The sequence below is a fragment of the Microcaecilia unicolor genome, chromosome 9 (genome assembly GCF_901765095.1).
Source record: "Microcaecilia unicolor chromosome 9, aMicUni1.1, whole genome shotgun sequence".
In the NCBI taxonomy this organism is placed as follows: domain Eukaryota; kingdom Metazoa; phylum Chordata; class Amphibia; order Gymnophiona; family Siphonopidae; genus Microcaecilia; species Microcaecilia unicolor.
Genome location: NC_044039.1, coordinates 9988777 through 10010642, shown reverse-complemented (window position 1 = coordinate 10010642; position 21866 = coordinate 9988777). Strand labels below are relative to the sequence as shown.

The window sequence follows — 21866 nt, the reverse complement described above, 5'->3', positions numbered from 1 at the left end:
CTATCCGTTTCCGCATACAGTTCAAACTCCTCTTATTGACCTATAAGTGCATTCACTCTGCAGCTCCTCAGTACCTCTCCACTCTCATCTCTCCCTATGTTCCTCCCCGGGAACTCCGTTCACTGGGTAAATCTCTCTTATCTGCACCCTTCTCCTCCACTGCTAACTCCAGACTCCGTTCCTTTTATCTTGCTGCACCACATGCCTGGAATAAACTTCCTGCGCGGGTACGTCAAGCTCCATCTCTGGCCGTCTTCAAATCTAAGCTGAAAGCCCACCTTTTTGATGCTGCTTTTAACTCCTAACCCTTATTCACTTGTTCAGTACTCTTATTTTATCATCCTCACTTTAATATTCCCTTATCTCTTGTTTGTCCTGTTTGTTTGTCCTAATTAGACTGTAAGCTCTGTCGAGCAGGGACTGTCTCTTCATGTTCAAATGTGCAGCGCTTTAGAAATGATAAGAAATAGTAGTAGTAGTAACTTCCTTCACTGATTAAGCAACCAGAAAATTGGGGTTTATGGTTTAAGTGTTTTTCTTGTAATTTTGGAATAAAGACGTGTTGAATATATTTAAAGTGATTTACATTTCAGATGCATTTTCTTTAGGGATATCCCGAAAACTCAACTGGCTGGTGGTCCTCCAGGACAGGTTTGAAAACCACTGGATTATAGTATTTTTAAGCTACACCCAAAAGTGCAAGTCCTCCCCAGGCTCTGCGTATGTCCAGCTGCAAAGTATGTATTTACGCTTAATGTTTATTTAAAACTCAATATACCACTTTAAAAAAAAAGTCAAAATGGTTCACAAAAAATAATAATAATTAACCCAATAAAATCAAGAAAGGAACTCCATTAGCTGATAGGAAAGCAGACACTCATACACACCAATAAGCCAAGAGAAAGAAACATGAAACACTAGACACTGGCATTTTAAGCGTGCACCCACAGGGCCGGCTCGCCACAATCACACCATCAATGCCTTAAAAACAAGCTGAAAAAAATCAGACGCGTTAAGATTTAAATTTGCTCAAAGACAACTCTGCTCTAATATCAGATGCTAAATTGTTCCAAAGAGACGGGGCAGGAAAAAAAATGCAGACGATTTAGTTGATAAATAGGGGGAGATTCTATATATGACACCTGGAAAATCCACGCAGAAATCATTTTCACCTAAGTGTATTCTATAAAATTTAGGTGTGGTATATAGAACAAGCAGGGTCACCCCCAAGGCAAGAATCCACCCCCCCCCCCCCCGGGCCGAGATGCCACTCCCCACCCCATGCCAAGATGCCTCCCCCTCCCGGGCCAAAATGCTGCCCCCCCCCCCCAGCCCGTTTATGGCATTTACCTGATCACATTCCAAATCCGGCAGCGATTCCCATACGCGCTCTGTCTCCGGCACCTGCCTCTTCCCTTTACTGCGGCTGCCTGAGCCTCTGATGAAGCAGGAAGTTACATCAGAAAGGCAGCCGCAGTAAAAGGAAAAGCCGGGTGCCGGAGACGGAGCCCATATGGGAATCGCTGCCGCTGCCGGGTTTGGAATGTGATGAGGTAAAACGCCACGAAGGGAGAGATGCCGCTCCCCAAGATGCCGCTCCTGAACAGTGTGACCTGAGGCCCCCACCTCACGTGACCTAATGGTCTGGCCGCCCCTAAGAATACGCTTAGTTGATATCGCAGCGCCTGAAACTACATCCATCCATTTACACCAATGAAAATATGGCATAAATCCCTGCACGTATTTATTTTATTTATTTATTAGGATTTATTTACTGCCTTTTTGAAGGAATTCACTCAAGGCGGTGTACAGCAAGAGTAGATCAAACATGAGCAGGAGGCAATTAGAGCAGTAAAAATATTCGAACAACAATACAAAGTATAACATGGTATACTAGATTTAGGCAGACTGGGCCATATTCTATAACAATGCGTGTAAATTTGGGAACGCCCACGAAACGCCCATTTCCCCGCTCTTAACCATGCCCATTTTTTCCTGCATGCATTAGAATTTAGGCCGAGTGAGTTACAGCCTACGCTTAGTGAGTTATATGCGTAAGTTCTAATTATTGCCAATTAGGGCTCATTATTGCTTAAGTGCCATTAACAATGCTGATTGGCTTGTTAAGCCAATTGAGTGACAGACATGGTTATGGAATGAGCTTAGATTTAGCTGAGGAAAACTAGGAGCGATATATAGAATCAGACAGATAGTAAGCAAACTTAGGAGAGCTCGCAACTAAACAATAGGAATCTAAGGAGCGGAGAGTACGGATAGGGGAACAGGGAATCATAAGTGAACCTGAATATAATACCTTATGAATAAGGAACAGTATTTTAAACCAAATACGGGACTTTGTTGGAAACTGTGCCAGATGTGTGCGTTTTTACAGAATAGGAATTTGGCGTGAACATATGTTTTGCTTGCATCTGTGTATACATGCTAGCAGGGCTTTTTTTGAGGGGGTACTTGGGGGTACTGAGTACCGGCACCTTTTCCATTGTCTGTTAAAATTGACCCATGGACCCCAAGTTTTTATGAAAGAGCTCAGGCCCTACACACCGATTCTGCCTTGTCATAGATTCTGTGACTGGTTGCAGGGGTCCTGGCTATTGTGGGGTGGGTCACTCAGTGATCACCCCCCCCCCCCCCCCCCCCCCCCGAAGGGTGGCCTGGCATTTTAGTACCGGTACCTTTTTTGCTAGAAAAAATGCACTGCATGCTAGTTTTCTAAACCTTTACATGCATATCCTCTAATTTTGTACACAATTTGACGCCAGATTCTATATAAGGCGCCTTGAAAATCCGCGTGGAAAAAATTTACGCCTAAGCATATTCCCTACAGTATGCCTAAATTTTATAGAATAGACGTAAATTTCAACACAGTATATAGAATACACTAAGCAGTTCACCACGCAACTAAATCCCGAATGCCTAAATTAGGCGCAGATCAGGTGTATTCTATAATAACGCGCATAGATTTTAGAAATTGCCCACACCCTGCCCATGGCCACGCCCCCTTTTCAACTATGCAACTTTGAATTTAGGCACAACACATTATAGAATACACTTAGCAAGTTGTGCATGTAAATCGCAATTAATGCCAATTAGTGCTGATAATTGGGTGTTAACATCCAATTAACAGCACTGATTAGCCAGTTAACTAATTAAGTTATGTGCATTATTATAGAATACGCTTTGGTTTCCATGCAGATTTTCAGGCATATATAGAATCCGCGGGTTAACGCTCAAAGTGCAAGTGATAGAATAGTGCCAATTACGCAGGTAGCTTCACTACTACTACTACTTAACATTTCTAAAGCGCTACTAGGGTTATGCAGCACTGTACAGTTTAACAAAGAAGGACAGTCCCTGCTGAAAGGAGCTTACAATCTAATGGACAAAATGTGCAGACAATCAAATTGGGGCAGTCTAGATTTCCTGAATAGAGGTTAAATGTTCAGTGTTAAATTAACTGTTAATTGACATTAACAACCAAAAATAGGCTAGACTTGGTGTTGTCACTAATTGTCATTAATTTGCAATTATGGCACATAACTGCTCTTCGTCAGTATTCTAAAAATTAAGCGTTTTTTTTTTTTTTTTTTACCAAGCTGTGGTAAAAAAAAGGCCCTGCCGTAGTGGCGATGGCTGTTTTTGCCACGTGCCAGGGCCCTTTTTACTGCAGCAGGTAAAAAAAAGGTCGAAATTTGACATGGCAATGCAGTAAAATTGTATTTACCACATGGCCACGCAAGGGAGAAGTGCAATCCGCCACCCATTGGTAAGGGCTACAGTGGCAACTTGTCCGCTAACCTGTGCAGCGCTGCCCGATTACCGCCGGGTTAATGCCGCACTAATAACTACAGAAAAAAATCCAGTAGCAACAGAAATGGCATGTGCTCGAGGCGGAACTACCAGCAGCAGACACGTTGGGCTGGCGGTAGTTCTGAGTTGCCACACGGCAACTCTTTCGTAAAAGATAGAGTGGAATTAGAGAAGGTACGGAGAAAGGCGATGAAAATTATAAAGGGGATGGGATGATTTCCCTATGAGGAAAGGCTAAAGCGGCTAGGGCTCTTCAACTTGGAGAAAAGCTGAGGGGAGATATGATAGAGATCTATAAAATAATGAGCGGAATGCAAAGGGTAGACGTGAATCGCTTGTTTAATCTTTCCAAAAATACTAGGACTAGGGGGCACGAGATGAAGCTACAAAGTAGTAAATTTAAAACAAATCGGAGAAAATTTTTTTCACTCAATGTGTAATTAAACTCTGGAATTCGTCAACAGAAAATGTGGTAAAGGCAGTTGGCTTAGCGGGGTTTAAAAAAGATTTGGACGGCTTCCTAAAGGAAAAATCCATAGACCATTATTAAAATGGGCTTGGGGAAAATCCACTGCTTATTTCTGGGATAAGCAGTATAAAATGTATTGTACTGTTCTGGGATTTTGTCAGATACTTGTGACCTGGATTGGCCACTGTTGGAAACAGGATGCTGGGCTTGATGGATCTTCGGTCTGTCCCACTATATCATTATTTATGTACTTATAAAAGGTCCCCTGAGTGCAAAGAATTCATAGCGCACAACTACAAGAGGGTGTACCTAGCACTTCTGCACATACAGAGCCGGTGGTTGGGAGGCGGGGCTGATGGTTGGGAGGCGGGGATAGTACTGGGCAGACTGAAAATGACAGATACAAATCAAGGTAAGGTATACACAAAAATTATCACATATGAGTTTATCTTGTTGGGCAGACTGGATGGACCGTGCAGGTCTTTTACTGCCGTCATCTACTATCACGTTACATACTATCAGTTACACGCCACTTAGGCACAAGCATTTACACCAGCAACTGAGCTGGCAAAAGTACTCACGAAAAGGCACATAACAGCAGACTTACGCAAAAATATTTTATAAACAGCAATTCCATATATAATTGCTAATATAGGATTTGTGCTTAGTGCACGTCATCCTGGCGTTTAACTTTAGGTGACCCGTAGAAAATTACCCCCCCCCCCCCCAGAATGCACACAAATAAATCTTAGCACCCATTATATAGAATTACCTCCTTTTAAATGCACTATTTCACTGGCATTGATCTGCAAGGGCTTTTCATCAGGGTGCAGCACCTTATCACAATTCTGCTGACATAAGAACATAAGCATCGCTGTACTGGGACAGACCGAAGGTCCATCAAGTCCAATATCCTGTTCCAACAGTGGCCAGTCCAGGTCACAAGTACCTGGCAAGATCCCAGAACAGTAAAACAGATCTTATGCTGCTTATCCAAGAATATGCAGTGGACTTTCCGATCTTAATAATGGATCATGGACTTTTCTTCTAGGAAATTTTAGCCAAACCATTTTTAAACCCTGCTAAGCTAACTGCTTTTACCACATTCTCATTACTCCATTGAGTGAAGAAATATTTTCTCCAATTCATTTTAGATGTACTACTTAATAGCTTCTTTGTATGCCCCCTAGTCCTAGTATTTTTGGAAAGATGCTTACCTAAGCATTTTCCCATAGATGCAAATTCAGGAGAAGTCCACTGATCTAAACATTAAAGAGCTATTTCTGCATTGATATGCTGGAGGTTCGGGGAGGAAAGGATAAACAAGTACCTCTCCTAAAGCAACCTCTGCTTATCAAAAGAGAATTTCCAGAGCCAGCAATGAGTACATGCACCACCGGAATGCCACGTGCAAAAAAGGGGACACGGTATACAGAGAAGAAAGACGGGAGAAGATGGAGAACGGCTGCTTTCATAAATGAAACATATATTTGCATGATTTTGAAATTCCATAGACGATGCAACTCACTACAGATCATTAAGGGAAAGTCTGAAAAATATGGCAGAGCTGCAGTTACTCCTGTCACTCAGCATTAGTGGAACAAAAAATTCAGAGGTGCCATGTCTACATAATTTTTGACAAGTAGGGTTACAAAAAATGCCATTTTACTTTCAGTTTTGATGGCAAGTCACACAAATTAAATCCTAACTCTGACTGAGAACCCACCGTCATCCTGTTTCAAATCCAAGGTAACCATGGCAACAAAGACATGAGTTTAATACGTGCAATGTTGACACAATTGAGACGCTTTCATTTAATTTTTTTTTTAGTACTTGTACTGTCATTTGTCACTTCCTTCGGTCTCCCAGTCCCAACACAAACTTTTTGCTCACTTGAGAACAGCAGAAGAAATGATGAGAGACCCTATGGGGAGGTAGAGAAAATCATTGGGGGGGGGCCAGTTTCAGTTGTCCAGAGCTTAAATAGAAAAAGTAACCCCTACAACTGCTGAAAACAGAAAAACTCCCCGAGCAGGAAAAGGAAATTCTCCTTTCATCAACCCCTTGACTTTCAACCACTTGTCCTTGGTGGGGAACTGAGAGGCTCTTTCCATCTGTTGAATACAACGTCTATAGCTAAACACACTCTTGCAAGATGTCAGATCCATTGACTAGATCGACAGTGGAGGAGTGGCCTAGTGGTTAGAGCACCGTTGAACTCCAGAGGTGGCCAGTTCAAATCCCACCACTGCTCCTTGTGATCTTGGGCAAGTCACTTAACCCTCAATTGCCTCAGGTACAAACTTAGATTGTGAGCCCTCCTGGGACAGAGAAATATCCAGAGTACCTGAATGTAACTCACCTTGAGCTACTACTGAAAAAGGTGTGAGCAAAATCTAAATAAAGAGATCTTGTGTTTTAAAATGCTATTCATTAATTAATTAAACCTACTCCAGGGTTTGTAATCTAGCCGATACTGAGTGGACAAAAGCATTCTTGTAACAAGTTTGATTGGTAGGTGTATTTTGCCTTCTGGAGTGCTACAAGTTGATGTTTTCCTTCAAAACCAGGATGTGTCATGGTAACATAGTAGATGATGGCAAGAAAAGACCACACGCCCAACCACTTTGCCCAGTTACTCCTGTCCGCACTGCCAAGGAAATATCCCAGCTGCCAGCCCTAGAAGCTCGAGGGATATTAATTTAAAACTAGGGCTTCTCAAACTTGTATCCAATATGACCTATTTTAACAACTAAAAATTCATGTGTCCCCAGGGGATGAGGAAAACAAAATAGGTGGTCTTCCCTTCCCAGGCAGCACTGGAGAACGGCAGCTATCAGTACGGGACCCTCCTGTCAGACCCCAATATTCTGCATGGCTTTTTAAAAATAATCTAACAGGAATCCTATGCAGAAGGAGGTGATTCTTTAATGATTTAGTAGACTGGCTAATTTCTTATTAATATATCCCCTTTCTGTTCTTAAGACAATTCCCTCTTTTTCCCTTCGAGGAACTATTTTTCTAGAGGAAGGTACAGAGTTTTAAAAAAAACTTCCAGAGGGATAACCCTGTGAGTCTGAAGTAGTAAAATGATGCCAAGGCTACTGGGAATCAGCCTCTCTGTCAGTTTTATAACCAGCCTTGTATCCTGCACTCAAGAGAACATGTTATGCTTTAAACGTCTTTTTGCTTGCATACTATAAAGTCCAATGTATTTCTCCCAAGTTTTTTTCATCCAGTGGGAGAAAATGATTTCAAAAGTCTGTTTATTCCCCACCAAAAAGAAGCAAAATTACACATTGTCTTTGCAGGGGCTTAAATCACAAAACTTTGGTTGGGGAGGGGTCCCCCACCGGTACAAATTGAGTACTTCCTTTATTGGTGAGATCAAGTCACCACAGGCATGTTTTGAGAAATTCCCCTTCCACTTGGAAAACTCAATAAAGCCACAGCAATAACTTTCCTGGAGTGGGCTTCAGGGACTCGTGTGATTTATTGGCCAACAACACACACCAAAATCTACCGTGTTTCTTCATGCAGATTCCACCCATTAATCCAAATAGATGATGGATTTTCACTTTAGGGTGTGGACAGTCTAAACTCCATTGATCATGTCCCAAATTGCCCTATGTCAGACCAAGCACTGGCATTTATTACATAACATAACATAGTAGATGACGGCAGAAAAAGACCTGCACGGTCCATCTAGTCTGCCCAACAAGATAAACTCATATGTGCTACTTCTTGGTATATACCTTACCTTACCTGTGGCATCCATGGGGAACCTCTCCATTAGTTCATGTGCTGTCTTACCCCCCCCCCCCTCCCCCTACATAGCTAATAAATATTTCCACTGAATTATTTTTTTGCCATTGACAGAGAACTGGCGAAACTGCTTTGGAACATCTCATTACTACTAACATAAACCATAACTCTCTCCCCCCCCCCCCCCTCACATCTCTCCCTCTTATCCTTCTCTATACAATTGTGTTATCTCCCTGATACTTTGTACCCATACATTGTGTTAACTCTGTTATACTTTGCACACATACATTGTAAGCCCCACTGAACCTGCTACCGAGCGGGAAAGAGCGGGTATAAATGCTATAAATAAATTAATTACAAAAATGGAGTAAAATCAAATTAAGACAAATCAGAAGGGGGGGAAAAATCATTCCGATTTCTTAATGCATCTTTCAGAAAGGGTGTTTGTTAAACCCTTCCTATGGGGAAAATCCTCTTTATCAAAGTTTCTTTTTTTTATATACAGCTTCTCTCTTTTCACATAGGCAGCAACAGGGAGATTTGTTTTCAGCTTTTGGTGTCTGTTGTGATGTATCTGGGTGTTGTCACTTTAAGGAAAGCCAGCTTGGGATGCTCCCCACCAAGGGCATATCCTTAACATTTCTATTTGTGTGTCTCTCTAGCAGGGAAACCACGATGATTTGCCCAAATCTCCCTGGACCAGAGAAAGTCAACCTACCTTTCCCGTACGATAATTTATTCTCCTACTCGGGGATTTCAATTGCCATTCGAGTTCGCAGCTTCCCACACAAGAGTGGTTTGCGGAATAAAGTTAGTTAACCCTTTTGGGTTAACTATTACAATACATAAAATTATTTGGACGACTCGGGCAGTTGTTAAAAGTTGAAGCACCTATTCACCTCTGATTTCAATTTTAGATTGGAGGTGCATTATAGCTTTTCTAGTCGCTGCGAGTTTTTAATTCAGCGAGGTTTTTTTTGGGGGGGGGGGTGGGGGGTTATGTTGGTATCTACTACTACTACTGCATTTCTATAGCGCTACTAGACGTACGCAGCGCTGTACACTTGAACTTGAAGAGACAGTCCCTGCTGGACAGAGCTTACAATCTAATTAGGCCAGACAAACAGGACAAACAAGAGGTAAGGGAATATTAAAGTGAGGATGATAAAATAAGGGTTCTGAACAAGTGAATAAGGGTTAGGAGTTAAAAGCAGCATCAAAAAGGTGGGCTTTTAGCTTAGATTACCGCCTCGATAGGGCTCAAATGCAAAATTCAGCAGAAGCAAAGAGAACGGGGGGGGGGGGGGCGACAAAAAAAACAAACAAACGTATAACTTCAACAAACAAATGTAAACTGAAATCAAAAACCTGGGACCGAAGCCAGGCGTGGAGAACTTTTTGGGACACCAGCGTTGCTGATGGGGCGAGTGAGTCTGGCTTGAGGCTACCAAACCTTTCCACCTGCAGCTCTCGTTCCCTGACTCCCCTCACTCTCTCTCTCTCTCACGTTTCCCAGCTGCTGCCAAGATGAGATTAGACGATTATTATCTCCCCTCTCCAACATATGTTTCCACTCCTGCCGCTCTGTAACCAGACTTTAATATGGCACTTCCAACAATTTATAGACTAAAAACAGATTGAAGGGGATGGGGGGGGGGGGGGAGTTTAGCAGCCAAGAGTTTTATCCAGCGGGGGATTTTTTTTTTATAGCAATAGCTGTCTCTTGGTGTGGGGTTAACAGGAGGTGGATGGGCCAGTTGTACTTTCCCTGCCCGGGGTTTTCACATCTGGATTGGTCTCGCTTGACTTTAACCCTTTATAATCTGGACAGATCGATTGCCAGCCAAGGGGGGCTCCCGTGTGACCGAGCTGGTCCTTAGGGACAGGGCTAGTGAAACGGGCCACCTGTTTTGTTTTCTCCCCTGACTACTGCTCGCACTTTTAACCCTTTGGCCTCCAAGCTCATCCCAGTACCTTCTCTCGCCGTGGCTCTGGTAGCTGCTGCGGAAGAAGCCCAGAAACTGGTCCTCGATGCGGGCGCTGTACACAATCTTGACGTTGTAGCTCTTTCGGGCCTCCAGGCTCCGGTTCAGGACCAAGACCAGCACCTGGCTGGGCGCGTAGGCGAAGAAGCGGGCCACGGCCACGGCTCCGGCCGCCCGGTCCTCGGCCACCCGCACCCCCTGCACGGCCAGGCGGTCGGCGTGCAGCACGATGTGGCGAGTGGCATTGCGGACCTCCACCTGCACGTTCAGCTCGCCACCGAAGCTGAAGTTGCCCAGGAAGGCGGTGACCAGCAGGTTGTAGTGCAGGGGCTTCAGGTGGGGGGGCAACCGGAGCTGGGTCCAGGGCTCGGGGCTGCGCTCCTGCTGCTCGCCTCCTCCGATCGCCCCGCTCTGCTCGTCCCGGTCCAAGTCCCGGGGCCGGTTCTGGTTGAAGCGGGCCGCCTCCGAGGCGTTGCCCGCCGGCCCCTCTTCGGGGTCCCGGCCCCCCGCGCACTCCTCGAAGCGGACGCTAAGCAGCACGGCCACGATGGTGACCACGATGAGAGCCAGCAGGGCCAGGGCGAAGGCCAGGAGCAGCTTGCTGTGCACCGCTGCCACGTGGCCCCGGCCGCCGCAGGCTCGGACCCCCTCCTCGCCGGTCCGCAGGCTCTCCTCCACCATCACGGACTGGCTCGCCTCGGGCTTAAGGTCCGGAGCCATGGCAGGAGGGCGCCGGCCGGGGCGGGGGACATGACCGTAGGGCACCCCTCATGCTGGGGGGAAGGAGAAATCCCCCACCCCCCCAAAAAAAGTAGATCTCAATATCCGACAGCAGCTGCGGGCACCCCAACTTCTCCTCCAAAATCCGTCGGTAAACTCCGATCGCTCCCTGCACGGAGCCGGACGGGGTGTGGGGGAGGCTCCTTCCTCGGCTCCCTCCGGTCTCAGCGCTCAGCCCCGCCGCCGCTTCCCTTCTCCGCTCGGTGCAGCCCCCGCATCGCTGCTCGGTGCCCGGGGCAGGCTTCCTCCTTCTCCGAGCGGCGCACGGAGCTCTGGCCAAGCTGCGATCGATGCTGAACTCCCAGAGAGAAGAGCCGGAGAGTGAGCGCGTGCAGGGGAAGAGAGTCACAATGCACGGAAGGGGGGGGGGTGGAGGGGGGGTTCTGTCACAGGACACCCACAGCCAGAGAACAGGTCGCTGAGCCGGCTGCAATGAGACGCTGTAAATCTCTAGAGCAATCAGCCCTCCCCTCCCTCTCTCTCTCCCTCCCTTCTCTGCATCCGTAGCCGGAGGGAGACGGAGAGCTGAAAGCACAAATGCACAGCCCGAGAGAGGAGGCAGATTCTTGGGGGCCACCACTGTTGCCTAAATATGCGCCTCCCCACCCCACTCATTCCACCCCCGCCATGCAATATTGTAACATAGTGAATAGTGCAGTGACCAATATTTTGGCCAACACAACATCAGCTCGGGGGTGGGCTCGGAGATCGGTTTCTTTCGCCTCTCCATCCTAAAAAGTGTCCCACCGCCCCTGTCAAAGTTAGCTGGGTGGAGATGATGTAAAACGTGTAAACAGACGCATTATTCCGTTTAATCAGAGGAAGAACAAACACATCTGGGATAGGAAACAGCTGGAACAGAACCCGGCAGAGGCGCGTCCCTGCCCTGAGCCTTCGGGGTACGTCCCTGATTGTGTGTAACTAAAACGTTCAGCTCTATACAGGGGTCTCGGCTGTCTTTGACCCCAGTTTTGCTCTTTGGCTTCCCAACTTCTGGGGGGGGGGGGGGGGGTAACGTCTTGGTCAGATGAACTTATTTCTTTTATGGGGTTAAAGGATTTATTTAATAAGGCATTTTCAGTAGATCCCGTGAATACACGGGCATTAGAAAACGCACAGATTCGTGATTCAAAATATTACAGTGAAATACTTTAGTTGGAACAGCCAGTCAAGTTTTCATTTTCTTCACACCTGGGGGAAAAGTTAAGATTGGAGGTTTCTGGCATGCCAGGAAGACCTAACATTGTAACATATAGTAACACAGTAGATGACGGCAGAAAAAGACCTGAACTGTCCATCCAGTCTGCCCAACAAGATAAACTCATATGTGCTACTTTTTGTGTATACCTTACCTTGATTTGTACCTGTCCTTTTCAGGGCACAGACTGTAGAAGTCTGCCCAGCACTATCCCCACCTCCCAACCACCAGTCCCGCCTCCCACCACTGGTTCTGGCACAGACCGTATAAGTCTGCCCAGCACTATCCCCGCCTCCCCCTCCCAACCACCAGCCCCGCCTCCCACCACCGGTTCTGGCACAGACCGTATAAGCCTGCCCAGCACTATCCCCGCCTCCCAACCACCAGTCCCGCCTCCCACCACTGGTTCTGGCACAGACAGTATAAGTCTGCCCAGCACTATCCCCGCCTCCCAACCACCAGCCCCACCTCCCACCACCGATTCTGGCACAGACTGTATAAGTCTGCCCAGCACTATCCCCGCCTCCCGAACACCAGCCCCGCCTCCCACCACCGGTTCTGGCACAGACCGTATAAGTCTGCCCAGCACTATCCCCCGCCTCCCAACCACCAGTCCCGCCTCCCACCACCGGCTCTGGCACAGACCGTATAAATCTGCCCAGCACCATCCCCGCCTCCCGCCACCGGCTCTGCCACCCAATCTCGGCTAAGCTCCTTAGGTTCCATTCCTTCTGAACAGGATTCCTTTATGTTTATCCCACGCATGTTTGAATTCCGTTACCGTTTTCATTTCCACCCCCTCCCGCGGGAGGGCATTCCAAGCATCCACTACTCTCTCTGAGTCCCTCACTATTAAGAAAGCGATAGTCCAAGCTGTTCTGTTTAGTGCAATTGCCAAGACAAGAAGAAATCTCACTTTGCAGTGGTCTCCTATCTTTATACTATTGGAGTAGATGTCGTTCTCCCCGGTGGTTAGAGGGTGACTAATTATTGGTTCTGATATCAATTGTCCACAAAATCATTCACGGAGGTGCACCAGCCTACATGTCAGACCTGACAGACTTACCACCCAGAAATGCCAATAAATCATCCCGCACATTCCTTAATCTGCACTTACCTAACTGCAAAAGGTCTAAAATACAAACTAATGCAGGCGTCAACCTTTACCTACATGAGCACACAGTTACGGAACGCACTGCCGCACAACTTAAAAAAGATCTACGAACTAACGAACTTCCACAAACTACCGAAGACCCATCTCTTCAACAAGGCATACCGCAACGATCTACCAATGTGAATACGCCCAACTTCTCCAAATCTATTCAGAACTGTCTTACAATTTCTGCTTCTTATACTATTACCATGTTTTATCACTATCATGTTGCCCCAAATCCTCCTGTAACACTAAAAGTCTACTCTCTATTATATGTTCACCATTCATGATGTATTGTAAGCCACATTGAGCCTGCAAAGAGGTGGGAAAATGTGGGATACAAATGCAACAACTAATAATAATAATACAGGGATTCCTGTTCAACCTGCCTGAGTCCCACTTTCCCTGGATAATGAATGAGCCTTTTGCTCTACTAGTATAGAATCTCAATTTACCCCCCAGGGCTTTTAAATCAATAGTTTCCTATCATTAATCCCACTTATGCTCCTAAGAAATGAATATTATTGTTAAGTCTAAGAGTTTTCTTTTTAGGACTTGCAACTTTATATCTAAACGTTTCAGTAAGGCAGGAGAGCAATAGGTGAACTGTGACAACAGGGTGAAAATTAATACATTTCAGGGAGGTAAAGATTAAGGTAGCAAAGCTGTAGCCATAGATCTCTCTTCCGCTGTTCCTGACTAGCAATCTGGTCTGGTTTCTAGGATATCCATCACATGTAGCTGGAAGTCTAGCACAGGCCAAGTTCAATCGTCAAGGGCTGCAATCAGACTAGGATTTCAGGCTATTCCTACTGAATATGCATGAGAGAGATCTGCATACAATGGCTGCAGTGGGCATGCAAATCTTTTTCAAGCATATCCAATATGGATATTTCGAAAACCTATTCTGAAGCCCTCAAGGACTGAACTTGGACAAGCCTAGACTAATTCAGTTGTTCTTAACGCAGTCCTCGAGACACACCCAGTCAAGTCAGTTTTTCCAGATATCCACAATGCATTTGTACGCTCTGTCTCTTTGTATGCAAATCTATCTCATGCATATGCATTGTGGATATCTTGAAAACTCAGCTGACTGGGTCAAGGTGCACTGGATTAACTGACAATTTGGCAACGAGACCTTTTGAGGAAGATACAATTGAAAACACTGCCATAGCAGAATAACTCTTCAAAAGAGGGTGAGGCTTGTGCATTTGGTTGGTTCAGAAAACTTTTATGTTCATAAAAACCCACAATAACTGGTCCTTATGCAGGTAAAATCTCCAAAATATCATTTGCAGGGGCAGTGAAGCACCTTTGTGGTTAGAAGGTCAAAAAAAACCCAATCTTCTCTTCACTAAGCTCTCAATTGCTGGCACTGTGTTGGGCAAAATATTGGCTAGGACATGACCCCAGTGGTCCCTACCATTCTGCGATTGCCAGTGCCAGGCAGACTTCCACGATCTGTTCAGAAAACGGCAAAGACGGGTCAGGCTAAAGTATGTATATTTTATATCACATTTATATCATATGCTATGAGTGTAGGTGTTATGTTTCTCTGTTGGTGTGACGTTCAAATATTTGAAAGGTATTAATCCGCAAACGAACCTTTTCCGGAGAGGGGAAGGCGGTACATAAGTACATAAGTACATAAGTAGTGCCATACTGGGAAAGACCAAAGGTCCATCTAGCCCAGCATCCTGTCACCGACAGTGGCCAATCCAGGTCAAGGGCACCTGGCACGCTCCCCAAACGTAAAAACATTCCAGACAAGTTATACCTAAAAATGAGGAATTTTTCCAGTCCATTTAATAGCGGTCTATGGACTTGTCCTTTAGGAATCTATCTAACCCCTTTTTAAACTCCGTCAAGCTAACCGCCCGTACCACGTTCTCCGGCAATGAATTCCAGAGTCTAATTACACGTTGGGTGAAGAAAAATTTTCTCCGATTCGTTTTAAATTTACCACACTGTAGCTTCAACTCATGCCCTCTAGTCCTAGTATTTTTGGATAGCGTGAACAGTCGCTTCACATCCACCCGATCCATTCCACTCATTATTTTATACACTTCTATCATATCTCCCCTCAGCCGTCTCTTCTCCAAGCTGAAAAGCCCTAGCCTTCTCAGCCTCTCTTCATAGGAAAGTCGTCCCATCCCCACTATCATTTTCGTCGCCCTTCGCTGTACCTTTTCCAATTCTACTATATCTTTTTGAGATACGGAGACCAGTACTGAACACAATACTCCAGGTGCGGTCGCACCATGGAGCGATACAACGGCATTATAACATCCGCACACCTGGACTCCATACCCTTCTTAATAACACCCAACATTCTATTCGCTTTCCTAGCCGCAGCAGCACACTGAGCAGAAGGTAGAACTAGAGGACATGAAATGAGGTTGAAGGGGGGCAGACTCAAGAAGAATGTCAGGAAGTATTTTTTCACGGAGAGAGTGGTGGATGCTTGGAATGCCCTCCCGCGGGAGGTGGTGGAGAGGAAAACGGTAACGGAATTCAAAGATGCGTGGGATAAACATAAAGGAATCCTGTTCAGAAGGAATGGATCCTCAGCAGCTTAGCCGAGATTGGGTGGCAGAGCCAGTGGTGGGAGGCGGGGATAGTGCTGGGCAGACTTATACGGTCTGTGCCTGAAGAGGAAAGGTACAAATCAGGTAGGGTATACACAAAAAGTAGCACATATGAGTTTATCTTGTTGGGCAGACTGGATGGACCGTGCAGGTCTTTTTCCTGCCGTCATCTACTATGTTACTATGTTATATGAGCATCATATAGGCATGGTAACATATAGGCATGGTAACATATAGAACTGCCTATATGTGATAGATACGGTAACATATAGAACCACCTATATGTGATAGATATGGTAACATATAGGACTGCCTATATGTGATAGATACGGTAACATATAGAACCACCTATATATGATAGATACGGTAACATATAGGACTGCCTATATGTGATAGGCATGGCAGCAAACTGCCAACTGCCCTAGTTGTTATACCAGTATTTAATCATGGATGAATGTTACCATTCACAACATGGTGGGCATGGATCTGTCCGCCTTGTTGGCAGACTGGATGGACCAAGTAGGTCGTTATCTGTCATCATTTACTGTGTTACTCTGTCTGTGGTTTCTGAGGATTAAAGTATGTATACACAATAATCACATTTTACATGCATTCATTTCTGAAACAAGCTCCCAAAAAATCCAAACATTGCCCCCCCCCCCAAAAAAAAAATCTGAAAATCAGCCAAAACATTTTTCCATGAAGATTTCAAATATCTGAGACACAACGGCGTACCAAGGGCGGGGCGGTGGGGGCGGTCCTCCCTAGGTGAACGCCGCTGGAGGGGTGCAGAGAGCAGCCGCGCGCCTGTCGGCTCCGCTGTTTCCCTGTTCCCTCTGTCCTGGAACAGCTTACTTCCTGTTCCGGGGCAGAGGGAGCAGGGAGCCAGCGGAGCCAAGAGCCGCGTGGCTGCTCCCAGCAGCCAAGAATGCACCGGGGGGGGGGGGGTTGATGTGCTGGGGGGGTGTCATTGCACCAGGGGGGGTGTCGTGCTGCACCTGGGGGGGTGCGCATTGGTGATCCGCCCTGGGTGGCAGCCGACCTAGGATTGTCACTGCTGAGACCTGAACAAGTTAAAGTAGTATCTTGAGCAAGAGCAGCAGAACACATTTTTGATGAGGAAGGAGAACCTAAGTAAACAAACTCCACCCTGCTTCAGAAACTCTCTAGTTGTTTTGCACCACAACCTACCAGGTTGGTCAAACCATGGTGCTCCACCCCAACCCCGAGGCCCACTCCATTGGACTGTCTGCTTGATAAGCTATGGATGTGACTGGCTAGATGAAGTGTCACTCCAGGAGATGATAAGGCCTAGGTCTGCCTTCTCAGCTCTGAAAAGTTGTCTTTGAACTACAGTATATTCAAAAACAATGCAGAAAATTGGTGAAACTTCAGTTGCTGCAGTACCTGACCAGTTGTATGTATCTATAGGGAAAGCAGAGGCAGGAAGATGGCACAATCACCAATAGAGGGCGCAATTTTTTTGTAGCATGGAAAATAATTAAACGTGCCTTGATAGGAGATATGAATAATTAAAAAAAAATAATAATAGTGATGAACTCTAAAAAAGCTGCAATATTTGACCTACAATTTGGATGAGTTGGTGGACTTAAAATAGTTTTATCTCCGTTCTCACAAGTCAGCTTTTGATCTGCTATGATTTCTGTTCGTAATTATGAAACACTTTGCAGTGATTCCCTTTACTTCGCTTCAGAAACGGGCGAGACAAAATGTTTCCACTGAAGGAAACTTTTCATTTCGGTTGCGGATTGTAATTAAAGAGGCAGATGATCTGCAAAGAATCAATAAGCTGCAATTTATTCAAGACTTGGGAACAGAGCGAGAGAATCGTTTTATTTATCTTCTTTTCGTGTGCAAAGGATAATTTAGAGCAGGAGAGGAAAGGCACCTTCCACTCAAGAGCTGCGCCTGTCTGGAGCAGGGAAATTGCTTTGTGCAAGATAAGACGACGTGATCAGGCTTCCATCGACGCCCCCAGATAAAGTGGCCGTGCAATTAGGATCTTTGCAAAAAGTCCCTCTGAACAATTGTGGGATTTTAATTTTGCAAAGCACCTGACTGTCTCATAACTCATTAGTGTTTGCTATAGAAGACGACAGAAAACAATACATTTTATTTAGCAATGTTGGTTTTGTATTTTCATTAGGTGAAGTTTGCATGACAAACGGGGAATGCTGGTAATTAAAATAAGGCTTCAGTCTGCAGCTACTTGCAGTCTTTTTCTATTAAAGAAAGCTGTGGCTTTCCACTTGAGCGCCACCTTGTGGGTCAACGGGTGCTATAGCAAGCGAGCAGTTGTGGACTGTAATAACCAGAGCAGGTCTACAGATATGAGCCACTGTAATTACACTCTTATCACAATCATTCCACGGCTGTATGCCCTCCCCTCCCCCAAATCACTCCCCAGTTTTCCAGGGCCGCTGTGAGGGCATTAGGTGCCCTAGGAAAATCATCAGCCTTGCTCCTGACCCCCCCCACCCCCGCCCCTGGACAACCCCCTGAAATTCTGATAAATTTAATCATGATCACCTCAGTGCTATGCCTCCCAGAACAATCTTGTTAAAATACATAATTGGCCGCCGACTATTTAAATATCAAATTTTATTTAATACTAGTTAAAAAAGGCCAGTTTCTGACACAAATGAAATGGGCGCTAGCAAGGTTTTCCTCGGAGTGTGTATGTTTGAGAGAGAGAGAGTGTGTGAGAGATGGAGTGTGTGTGTCAGAGAGAATGAGAGAGAGAGACAGAGACAGAGTGTGTGTGTGTTTGTGTGAGAGACAGAGTGTCTGTGTGTGTGCGACAGAGTGATAGAGTGTGATAGACAGAGAGTGTGTCAGAGAGTGTATGTGAGAGACAGTGAGTGAGTGTGTGCCCCCTCCCCACCCCCACCTCTCTGGTCTCAGGACCACCTCCCCACCTCCCTCTGACCCCAGCAGCAAATTCACATCCACTACCTGCAACGACTGTACAGGCTTCACTCTGCCAATGGCACGCCCTCATGACATCACTTCCTGTTTCTGGTGGGACTCATACACCCGCCCTCAGCCACGCCCCATCCGGACATAATTCGCAACCCCAACATTCTAATGAAGCCCCAAGCTCCACCCACTTCCGTGAAGGGTTCGTTAGTTCGTGGTGGTGACCATGTCTGTCACGCCCTTGCGTCGACCGTGATGACGTCGAGGGCGGAACCATTTCGGTGAACAGAAGGAACGCAACGGAAAGGCAGGAGTAGGGAAACACGCTCCCCTACCAACAACTTACACACGCCCCCTCCCTCCGATTGCAACACACCCCCTCCGCGTTACTGCCCCCTGGACCCCCCTGCCATGACCCTCTGGACACCACCCTTTACTCCTAAAAACATCCCCCGAGGCCTTCGCCTACCTCTGCTGATGGAGACGAACTTCTCTTCTCGCCTGCGGGGCGTGGCTTGATGAAGGAGTATCTGTCCAAGTCTCTGTACGTGCATCTGACATCAGACGCACAAACAGATGCTCATTCAACAAGGAACGCCCCGCAGCCAAGAAGAGAAGTTCGCCTCCATCAGCAGAGGTACGCTGAGGCTTCGGGGACGTTTTTCCCGACAAAAGGGTGGTGTCCAGAGGGGTCGCACCACGGGGGAGCCAGGCAGTAACGCCAAGGGGGGGGTTCAACTCGGTGGCGAGGGCTGTGAAGGGGGCCTTGAACTGGGAGGGAGGGGGTCCTGCAACTCGGGAGGGAGGGAGAAACGGAGGGACAGAGGGAGGGACGGAGGGGGGTATGGAACTCAGCAGGGAGGGAGAATGGGTGGGAATTTCCCTTGCTAGCGCCCATTTTCATTGCGTTTCGAAACGGGCCTTTTTTACTAGTGTTCTCATAAAGTCCTGTCTCAGGGAATACGCAACTACATCTGCATTGACTTGGGAACCTACACATGCCAGACTTGTTGAAACGTCCTTGTTAAAATGGCTCTCCCAGTAGTCAGTCTGTGCTTGCAGTTCCTGGAACTGGAGGGTAATAATCTCCAGTGGTTTAGCAGAAGGGGCTGCTGAGTGTAAGCTCTGACCATCCCCGGTGGACCTCACTGGTTCACATTCGCACAACCAATCTTTAGTTTTCAGGCAATAAGTTTTGGTTTAGACAGTTTCAGCAGCAGGTTTCGGTGTTGGCTGAAACTGGAAAACCCCACAATTTTAGTCTGCCTCTACCTCCTGTAGCCACCCCCCCCCCCCCCCCGACCTACTTTAAGGATTCCTCGGTGGTCTAGGGCAGTGTTTCCCAACTCAGGTCCTAGAGCATTCCTTGCCAGTCAGGTTTTAGGATATCCACAATGAATATGCATGAAAGAGATTTTCATGTAATGGAGGCAGCGTATGCAAATCAAGTTCATGCATATTCATCGTGCATATCCTCAAAAACCTGACTGGCAAGGGGTTCTCCAGGACTGGACTTGGGAAACACTGGTCTAGGTTATCCCTAGTCATTCCTGCAGGTGCTCAAATGGCAGCTGCGACCTTTAGAGGTAGCCTCATGGTACTGCGTTCTGACCCCAGCGATAGTACTGCGAGACTACTGCTACGTCATGGCTGCCAAGTTGAACCCAGAGCTGCCGCTGGGAGAAGCCATTGGAGAGGTCACAGGCAGTTGGTCAATGTGCTGGGCCTTCAATCAACTGGTGATAGACAGGAGCAACTTCTAAAATTGCCAAAGCTTTGCAATAGAGTGCATATATGCACCTCCTGGTCTCTGAGAGACCGACTGCACTTCCTGGACCTAAGCATACGAGAGAGAGAGAGAGAGAGAGAGAGAGAGAGAGACTTTACTAAGCCGGGTAAACAATCTGTGAATGGAATTTAATTGGGGTCAACATATTGTACAAGCATAGAAAATAATGTCATTTGAAGACCATACGGCCTGTCTAGTCCGCCCATCCGCATCAACTGCTAAAGTTGTACAATCTCTTCCTATCTGTCAGACAAATTCTGTGCTTATCCCATGCTTTCTTGAATTCAGATACTGTCCATTATCTCCCCCACCTCCACTGGGAGGCTGTTGCGTGCATCTATCGCCCTTTCTTTAAAACATAATTCACTGGATTTCTTCCGAGTCTACTCCTTTCTCCCACCAGCCCCCTCATTCCAGATGTATTTATATCTAGAAGGTATTTACTGAGTTTCTATTATATCTGCCCATTCCAGATTTCCTCCAAGATGGGTTTTTGTTGTACAGCAGGGTCACAAGAAAAGCAAATAAAAATGCAAGGGCATTGTAATATTATGAGCTAACTTACGATGCGGTATTGATCCAGGAAACTGATGAAGAATGAATCATTTCGGTATAAAGGTAATATATAGAGTAACAATGACAATAAATTCAATCTTCTGCATGTTAGACAGAAAAAGCTATTTAGGCTACCGGACGTGTGGGAGCTCAGTGCGAGCTGATAGAAGCAGGAGCTATCAATAATGCACACAAACACTACCCCTAGGCTTGGGGGACTCTAACCTATCGTTCATAAATCAGGATAGCGTTTACCAAGACTAACAATAACATGTCTTCTTTGTCTAGGTCTCCTCGGTCTGGTTCTTATCTTGTTAATTTTGTAGCATAATGGAGACAATTCTGTGAAGGTCAGCAAAAGTTTGGTGCCACGACAATGGTAAGAGCTAATTCCAGAATGGCATCTGGGCTCCTAGGTATAAATTGTCATTTAGGAGTAGCCTAGTGGTTAGGGTGGTGGACTTTGGTCCTGGGGAACTGAGGAACCGAGTTCGATTCCCGGCACAGGCAGCTCCTTGTGACTCTGGGCAAGTCACTTAACCCTCCATTGCCTGCCGCATTGAGCCTGCCATGAGTGGGAAAGCGGAGGGTACAAATGTAACAAAAATAAAATAGATACTATTGGAGATTCTACATGGAATGTTGCTACTATTGGAGATTCTACATGGAATGTTGCTATTCCACTAGCAACATTCCATGTAGAAGGCTGCGCAGGCTTCTGTTTCTGTGAGTCTGACGTCCTGCACGTACGTCAGACTCACAGAAGCAGAAGCCTGCGCGGCCACATTGGTGATCTGCAAGGGCCGACTTCTACAT

The 21866-nt window shown here is 46.2% G+C and overlaps 1 protein-coding gene across 1 annotated transcript in view; it reads right to left on the bottom strand.

Moving 5' to 3' along the window:
* TRHDE (thyrotropin releasing hormone degrading enzyme) overlaps window positions 1–19119 on the bottom strand; it is a 367175-nt gene extending 348056 nt beyond the window's left edge. Inside the window, exons 1-3 of the mRNA XM_030214836.1 lie at window positions 19109–19119; window positions 11506–11558; window positions 10037–10814 (exon numbers count right to left, since the gene is read on the bottom strand). Coding sequence (XP_030070696.1) covers window positions 10037–10814; window positions 11506–11558; window positions 19109–19119 — 842 coding nt within the window. The remainder of the gene's footprint in view (window positions 1–10036; window positions 10815–11505; window positions 11559–19108) is intronic.
* Window positions 19120–21866: the final 2747 nt, after the last annotated feature.